The sequence below is a fragment of the Orbicella faveolata genome, unplaced genomic scaffold (genome assembly GCF_042242905.1).
Source record: "Orbicella faveolata isolate gen_17 unplaced genomic scaffold, um_ofav_v1 contig_25, whole genome shotgun sequence".
NCBI lineage: Eukaryota > Metazoa > Cnidaria > Anthozoa > Scleractinia > Merulinidae > Orbicella > Orbicella faveolata.
Window position 1 is genome coordinate 7,212,407 of NW_028301553.1, and position 8,933 is coordinate 7,221,339.

The window sequence follows — 8,933 nt, forward strand, 5'->3', positions numbered from 1 at the left end:
TTTCCAGGATTATATCCTTTAAGACGGAATTTTTATGAACGTTAGAAATTAGGATGTGTGAGGGAAGGAGATCCTTTGCCCTCCAGTCACTCTCCACTGGTTTTTCTTACAAATCCTTGTAATTTTGCAAGTTTTTAACCTGCCAGAAAATCCTTGCCTTATTCGGTTGAAGAGCCTACAAAGAATTTTCCACTCTCTCCCAATATTTTACCCCTTTTAATACATATTCTGGCCATATTCTGGCCACATTCTGGCCATGCACACATGCACGCTCTCCAGTTCTGAAATCGGTCTCGTGATCAATATTGATGCAAAAGCGTGACCTCGTGTTGATTTGTGTTAATTATGCAGGCAACACCTTGCCCCCACTAAATCTGCATACGTTAAGTCACGCATGGTTGCGAACGTAAACAAGAGTCTAACAAGGAAAATTCTTATAAGTGAAAATCAAAATGGCGTTTACTTTAAGTAAGCTTATGACCTCGTTCCAGTCGGCTTTTCAAAGCCATTCTGGAGCAATCAGAAATACGACTATAGCACTGATCGTTTTTGGCATCAACGCGGTCGTTCAAAGCGAAGACTTCTTCCAGTGTCCGCCAGACGGTTTCGCATTTTATGGAGCCTGTTTCTTTGTCATTCCTGCCCTGTTTCTGTTTCTGGTCACACTATTTCTGCACAATGGATTTTGGAATCTTGTGCGTGGATGCTGTTACTATGAAGAACACGAAAGACGAGGCGGCAAGCGGTTCTGTTGTTTCTTGTACCCTCGCTGGCCCTGCAGCAAGAATCTCGTCGAAATCATCTTTCAGAGTTCTCTGTCTGGGTTTATGTGGATTTTCTGGGCCTTGCTACAACGCGATTATTTCATCTGCGCCGCTCTTGGAGGCACGAAGGAAGCAAAGTTGATCAACGCTTCTGAGGCGGAGAAATTGAAAATCGAAGCCGACTACGCGAACGCGGGAAAAAATTCACAAGCAGCTGCTCTCCTGTTACTCGCTGGTGCATTGATTTTGGGCTTTGTTGTGGTCTCCGTTCAGCGCTGCTGTTTTCAGCGAGAAATCGGCTCTCTACCAAGTCCTTATACTTACCAAAAGCTCGAGTCGGAAGCGGCAGTCGAAGCTTTCAAAGCCAATATGGAAAAGCTTGCACAGGGGCAAGGGAAAAGACGAGCAGATTTGTACTTTGCCTCAATGTACCCAAAGAAAAATCCCTCCAACATACTCAAGAGTGCTTATCAAGACCTCGTAACGGTGAATAAATTTGGCAAAGCGTTCCCATCCTTGGAAGACTACCAAGAGCTTCAAGCACAAGCTGCAGTAACCGCTTTCAAGGAAAAAGTGCAACAGGAAGGCAAGCAAAAAGTCGAGCTGACATTTATTGACACTACTTGGCGAGAATACGAAGAAAGCGATGCGTTTAACCTTGTCAACAATGCGTACGAGGCAATGGCAGAGAGATATCCACGATCAACAGGCGACAGAACACAGCCATATGTCAAGGAAAAGACCGAGGGATCGAACGGCAGCAGGGAAGGCGGTCTTTCTCACGGTGTTGAAATGCTTCCAAGAGCGTAAAAAGTTTTATTGCGAGGATAAACCGCTCTGAGATTGAACAGATTTTACAGCATGCTAAGAACATACCCAAGCTGAGAGTAAACATTTTTATTTTATTTTATGCACTCGTTGGGATCAAGTCTTCCTTCAAGTCTTCAATTCAGCTGTACTTTAATTTCAAATATACTTTTATATATGTTTGTCTACTTTTAAAGTATTGTCTTTCGTTAACTTTTCGTTATGTTTACCTTCGACCTCCGTTCTGCATATCATGTTAATATTTTATCGAAAAGTGTGATGTTGCATATTTATTTTCTGTCAAGAAGGTCCTGTTGCCTTAATTATGATGCTTATATTTAGCCTATGAACAGGCTCCGGTTGGAAGGGGTCTGACCGCGGCGGGAAGGGCCAAAAAGGGACTGGCTGAGAATGAAGTGACCGAGGGGGCAATGGTGTAGAGGCTGCCTGTAAAGAAAGGTTGTAGGCCGCCGTTCCGAGGCACCCGCTGTGCACTGAGATATTAGAGGTTCGAGGTTTATTTTTCTCTTTCAGGCAAACAGTCTTTAGAACATGACAGCTAGCCCGCGAATACAGCCGCCTCTCATTCGCTCGTAGCAGCGGGAGCGAATGAAAGGCGGCTGTATTCGCAGGCTACATGACAGCGAATTATTGAATTTATTGAAATTATTTGTCGATCAAATCGCGAGCGACGCCGGATTTGAACAAAACAATTTTACAACTACTTCCGTTTTGTCAATACTGGCCTAATATTACTGAACTCACTGCAGAACGGGAAAAATGCAAGTTGTTTCCCTTGGCCATGAATAAGTGGAGATAAATTAATAAATTCTTGTCGTGAGTAAAGTGCAAAACAGAGCTTTTGTTCACGGTAGTAAAGCTATGAGCTAAATATTTGGGTTCCGATTTGAACAAATTACACTGCAATATTTCAGGCTGTATCAAAGGATAACATAGCGTGGCATGTGAAACATGTTAAAGCTTGTGTTGAGCGATGTCTTGAATTAGAAAATTTATTGCGATTGTGTCACTGACTTAACGTTGATGGACGACCATTCAAATAAAAATACAGAACAAAGCATGAACAGTTTTGTCTCTCATTTTGTGGCTGTTCAATCTTTTTCTTCTATAGTTTGTATTTTAACTGACTGTGCTATTTTTCAGCTAAGGCAACTAACTGGCAATCTGCAGTTTTTGCGTGATCCAAAAGATTTAGCTCATATCTTAGTATTGGGCAATGTTGAAACTGGAAACCTATTAAATACCCAAAACAACTGAGAACAATAGACTGATAGCTTCTCGTGATGGCAAGTAGTAACGGTCATTGTCAGCCTGAGGTGTTAACAGAAGTCATTTGCATTGCCTTTGCACAGTACTGTAGTATAAATTAAGTTGTCATGCTCTAGGCCGGATTGCTGGTCTGGAAAAGAAAAAATCTTAGCACCTTGACTAACAAGTACTGTAATTACAGCATAGCACCTGCTACAAAAACATTATGCAACATTGCGCCGTCATAAAAATTTTTAACATAATATGCAAACCGTAATTTGGCCGAGGAAAAATGTAACTTAATAGCGCTACATGAACGCTAGAAAAAAATTAAAAGCACATGAACAATTTTTTTGAAAGAAATTTAATGAAAGATTTGTTCAAGGCCCGACGAACAACGCTTATAATTTTTATCTTAACTCTAATTTGGTCTGTTTCTGGTACCTTAAAAGAAGCTAAATAGACTGCCTACTGTACGTTAATTCTTAGGGCCTGTTTACAAGGAGGGAGGGTTACCCTAGCAAGCGGGTTACCCTAGCATTCATACATTTCCTCTTTTTTCCTTCGTCGTGTTTACAAGGCAGCCAGGGTTACCCGGGTAGGCGGGTTACCCTATCTTCGTGCTAGGGTTACCCTGGCAGGTGGGTTAACTTTTTCCCTCGTAAACACCCCAGGTAGGTTTAATCCGCCCACCCGGGTTAACTTTCTACTTGTTTCCAGACCCTTTGAGTGTGATAGTGCGGTCCGCTTTGTCCGAAATATCGCTCCCGTAGGACTTTCGTGCCGAAATTGATTTTTTTGCTATTTTGCACTAATTTTGGGTCGAATAATAAGAATCCGATGGGGTTCAAATTTTCCGATTCCGTCTTCCCATGTTTCTGGCTCCTCAAGAACTAAATTTATGTTAATTTATGCTAATTAGATGCAAAAATAGGTTTTGCGAATGTCTTTGCTCTTAGATTCAAGGTACAGGGACCAAGCTTTACACGAAGCTTGCTCTTGGTGACGTTCGTCGTATAACTTAGATTGGTTACCATGGCAGCCAGCGATGACGTCAGGATTAACTACCTACTATTTTGGTGGCGCCCATCTTGGATCCGCCATCTTGGATTTTCGAACTTTCGTACTTCTAAAGGAAAAAAGTGCATTTTTAATAAACTTTAAGGGTGCGTTTCTTTAAGAAAATCCAAGATTGGATTCTTAAATCCGAAAACGGATTTTGTGTTTCTTTTCTAAACAGATTAATCCAAGATCTCTCGGATCAAGGAACCGAAGAAGTCAAAGAATCCACTCTGGGCAAGGATTTTTCGGTTCCTTTGATGCACCATGATCTGAATGATCTCGGATTGATCTGTTTTGGTAAAGAAACGCAAAATTCGTTTTTTGACTTAACAGTCCAATCTTGGTTGTTTTATAAGGTCATTCCACTGAAATAGAACCTGCACTGAGATTTTTGTCGAACTTTGCCAATTGATTGTTTATATTATAGGAACTTAAATTTTGAAATAAAAATGAGGGGTCCCCATGTACTTTTAGGAGCAACAGCACCTTGTTTGTACCCAATAAATCTTTATAATAGCACCATGATTGTAGTCACAATTGCTTGCTAAATTCACGTTTCCGACGATTGTTTCTTGTTCTACTCTGAGAATTGGTTCATATTTATTTTACACAGAGAAATTTATTATTCAATTCAAAACAACAGAAAAAAATGATTGGTCACCGTACTCGATTTCGAGGAAATGACGATTTACCTCTATGGCGAGGTCCAGCCGTAAAGGGAAAGCCGCCATTTTTTTAATGCGCGCGCTAATCACGTGTGAAATTATGCGCACTAAGGATGCGCAGTGCAATACTGGGGAATGATCTTAACAAAGAAACGCACCCTAAGTAACGAATGATAACATGTGCTGCTCGAACTGACAAGTTTCTTTTCAGGGCTTAAAATTGCGAAACACGCCTCGAGTTTGAAGTTTTACGGCTGTTTTTTTTTTTTTTTTTTTTTTTTTCACTTAGGCCTGGTTTAGACGTCGAATTTCATATGCGCCGAATCAAATACCAACTTGAGTCGCTTCGAATGAAAAACATGCGGCATTTGATTTAGACGTGGCATTTCTCATGTGCCAAATCGAAATCGTGAGCGCAGGAAGCACAGTAATGGGCATAATAAAGTTTAGTTTTTTCCTCCCGATGGCAAGTTTGTAATGGAAATTATTTAGGCAAGGCTAACGTAGAGAATGGTGAACAACTGAATAAAATGAGACACTCTATTCGTAGCTTCGTATCCTTTAAAGAGGCCCTCCACGAACGTAGTCCAGAAATGGTTAACATCTATGACGACACCCAGCCCTGGTACTCTGAAAAGGTCAAACCACAAGACCGTGAAGAACAAGGACTTGAAATCTTGCGCGATTTATGATAGAGTACCTCAAGTAATTGCACAACCTGTTACAGCTCATCCATGCTTGCCGCTGTGGGGACTGGGAAGGCTACCTGGCAGAGATGGAATGCCTGATAAAGTACTTCTTCGCGCACGATCTCCTCAACTGCGCTCGGCCAATGCCAGGCCACCTCGCGCAGATGAACGCACTCGAGCATGAGGACCTTATGACATATGAGGCATTGAAGTCCGAGGATTTTGTTGTAGCGAAGTCAGAGATCCCGTTCACGAGGTTGTTCACAGATCAGACGCTAGAACAGGAGATCAAAGTATTAAAGCGCCACGGAGGTATGTTCGGGTTAAGTCAAGACGAAGCCGCCCTAGATCACCTTCTTGTCACGTCACTGTATCTCTACCGTATGATAAAGCAATAAAACGCTTTCCTAAAGTGTCCGAGGCTTCTGAGCGGAACGAGCACTATCAGCTCTCTTGGGATGTTGCTGTAAGAACGCGAAAAAACGCCATGAAACTCCGCCAGTCGATAGAGCTACACTGCGAAGGTAACCCATTTACAGTTGAGTCTCCCTTGAAGAGTGTGATGTCGTCAGCTCTTGTGCCTGAAAAAGCAAAGGAAGATATCCAGTGCTACGCAGAGAAGGGCCAAAAGCGGTTTGAAGCATTTGTTGAAGACAAACTGTTGCAATCTTCTAAGTACTCCTTATGGGACGCTATGAAAAAGCTGAGACTGGTCACTTTGTTCGCCAATGGATTATTAGCGCGCTTCTCCAGCGACACAACCATCAAGCTGGTCATGCTTTACAATAACAAAATCAAATGTAGTTTGATTTTGTTGCGCTCATCTAGTGAACGCAACACCTTCCGATCCCTAACCAGGTGTTGCGTTCACTAGATGCGCATTTGTCGCAAGAGATTTGTGTATCCTCTCCGGACACTGACGTACTAGTCCTGCTACTTAACTTGGTTTCCAGGGGACGTCATGGAAACCTGAATCGCCTGAATTTTTGACAGGCAAGGATGCAAACTACAGAGAGATTGATGTTACTCAGCGAGTCCAAGCGATTGGAATACACAAGTGTCAAGGTCTGATTAGATTGCACCACCTCACAGGAGCCGACTGGGGAGAGAAGTTTGTTGGTATCACGAAAAATTCCTGGGTGAAAGCTTACATGGCACTCGATGACGACCATCTCGCGATCGACTGTTTCAGAGAGCTTGATGAGGGTCTTATCCAAAACCAGTTAGCCAACAGAGAACTGCCAACTCAAGTTAAAGACCTAGAGAAATTTGTCTGCCAAGTGTATTGCAAAGTGGGACCTACCGACCCTTCCTGAACTTCGATGGGAGCTCTTTTGACTCAGGAACTTGGAAGGTGAGATGCTGCCATCAAGCGCGCAAACTTCCTAGCCATGCGTGACAAATCTTATACCACCAGCTGCCCAGATCTTCCCCTCATTAAAAAGAATGGCTGGAGCGGAAACTAAGGAGCATACGTGCCCGTTATATGCTTGTCTCTCCCTACATCCCAAGCTGTTATTGAGCTTACCAAATGCGGCTGCAAGTCAGACTGCAAGGGACTCTAGCTGTTTCAAGAACGGAATTCCATACACTCCTCTTTGTTAATGCTTTGGAAAAACCTGTACAGATCCATTCACAGACGGCACATGAGTTGATGACGAGGATGGTCTTGGTGCATAAGAACTTCAGTCACATTTTATGCACGAACACTTTTAACGGAACTGTACATTAGTATTATACATAGCAGAAAGAAGACGAAAAGCGTCTGCGTTTTACTATGGGACTAACAAAAGTCAATGATATTTTCGTATGAGAAACTGAAAGAGTACGTGCGTTTAGCAAAAAAGGAAAATAAAAGAACGTTCTGCACTTAACTGGACATCGCTCATAACGGAAATCATTCGTTAGTTAAAGTTTATTTAAAATTCACTGTTTTGCTTTAGAATAATGAGAGTTCGAAAATCCAAGATGGTGGATCCAAGATGGCCGACACCAAAATAGCAGGTAGTTAAACCTGACGTCATTGCTGGTTGCCATGGTAACAAATCTAAGTTATACGACGAACGTCACCAAGAGCAAGCTTCGTGTAAAGCTTGGTCCCTGTACCTTGAATCTAAGAGCAAAGACATTCGCAAAACCTATTTTTGCATCTAATTAGCATAAATTAACATACGTCATAGTCATACGGCTGTGAATCTAAGAATCTAAGAGCAAGGATATTCGCAAGACTTTTTTGCATCTAATTAGCATATATTAGCATAAATTAAATCCTTAGAGTGGCCAGAAACATGGGAAGACGGGATCGGAAAATTTGAACCCCATCGGACTCTTATTGTTCGGCCCAAAATAAGTGGAAAACAGCGAAAAAATCAATTTCGGCACGAAAGTCCTACGGGATTACACGCCGTACCGCACTACAACCACGCATTAAGTTGTCCTGTGAAATTTTGCTTGTAAACCCGGCTATCTTTTGCCCTCCAGCTAGGGTTAACCCGCTTGCTAGGGTAAGCCTCCCTCCTTGTAAACAGACAAAATAGATATTGCAAGTGTTCTTGTGTTGACGAAGAAGAAGGAAAAAAACATGACTTACTGTACCACAGAAAGGGTTTCCCTAGAGCAGTGCGAGTTGTAGCTAGTTGGAAAAGGTTATAATAACTGGATGAGTGATTAGCGCTGCATAGTGTAGCTATATGTCATCACCTCCCGAGTGGAGAGAGTAGCGCTACCAACTTAGCATGTGTACATCGGTTCATCATTTGAATTTAGAAGCCGTTGCTCACAGTTAACTGCCCTTGAACCTAAATTTTTAAAAGTAAGCATAAGTATTTAGTCGCGGACAATGGACGATTTAGATCATAATTTCTACTCGCGCGAGGACTGCCCACGCTGATTCCGATATTGGGTGCATATTGGAGTTAACATGACCCAGCCGGCGCGATTTTGGCCTTTCATATAAAATCCTTCATGACTCGTTAAACTCTCGCACTGTCACCAATTACTTCATTTTCTTTATTTAAATGCCAGCTCTGTCTAAATTACAAACACAGGTACGCTGTCAAGCGTTGCTGCCAAATTTTTTACCTCCTCGCCAATCTCCACGCAGCCAGTGTGCGGTGCTGACCGCACTCATCTCTCTGTCACCCAGCTTTGGGACTTTCGAAGCCAGAAGTGGACTAGTGAGAACGCTTGTTTTGTAGCGTAGTATACCCACGCAGCAGGTACAAAATGATGCGACAAACTAAAAGATACTTTTATGGATAATACTCATGAAAGCATTTGCATTCTGCTTTAGAGAGGATCGTACAGAAGGAGTCTCCGGCACGGTTCACGAACGGAAAAAATAGAGGATCACGAATATAAAAATTTCGTTTTCCCGAATCACGAAAATAAGCAAGTAAGATACTCTTTAATAACCTGTTCTTACACTAGAAACAGTGTTTGAAGAAAGCAAAACCACAAATGGCTAAGTCAAGGCTCCATATTGCAAATCGCATACCTAAGTCACTCTCGATAGACGACTCTAACCATTCGGAGGACTTGCGTCTCAAAATTACGTAGAATAGAGTGATAAAATCACGAATATCGGTTAATAATTCAGGTTCTTCACGGGTTACGCAAAACCTTCAGGTCACGAGTCACGAAGATTCACGTTTCACGGAAAATAAAATCAGCTAATC

The 8,933-nt window shown here is 42.2% G+C and overlaps 1 protein-coding gene across 1 annotated transcript; it reads left to right on the top strand.

Annotated features, from left to right (window-relative positions):
- Positions 1 to 232: 232 nt before the first annotated feature.
- LOC110044257 (calcium homeostasis modulator protein 5-like) lies at positions 233 to 2,656 on the top strand. The gene has a single exon (XM_020749779.2). It carries the CDS (start codon positions 453 to 455, stop codon positions 1,572 to 1,574), a length of 1,122 nt encoding a protein of 373 aa, XP_020605438.2. The 5' UTR covers positions 233 to 452; the 3' UTR covers positions 1,575 to 2,656.
- The last annotated feature ends 6,277 nt before the right edge of the window (positions 2,657 to 8,933 follow it).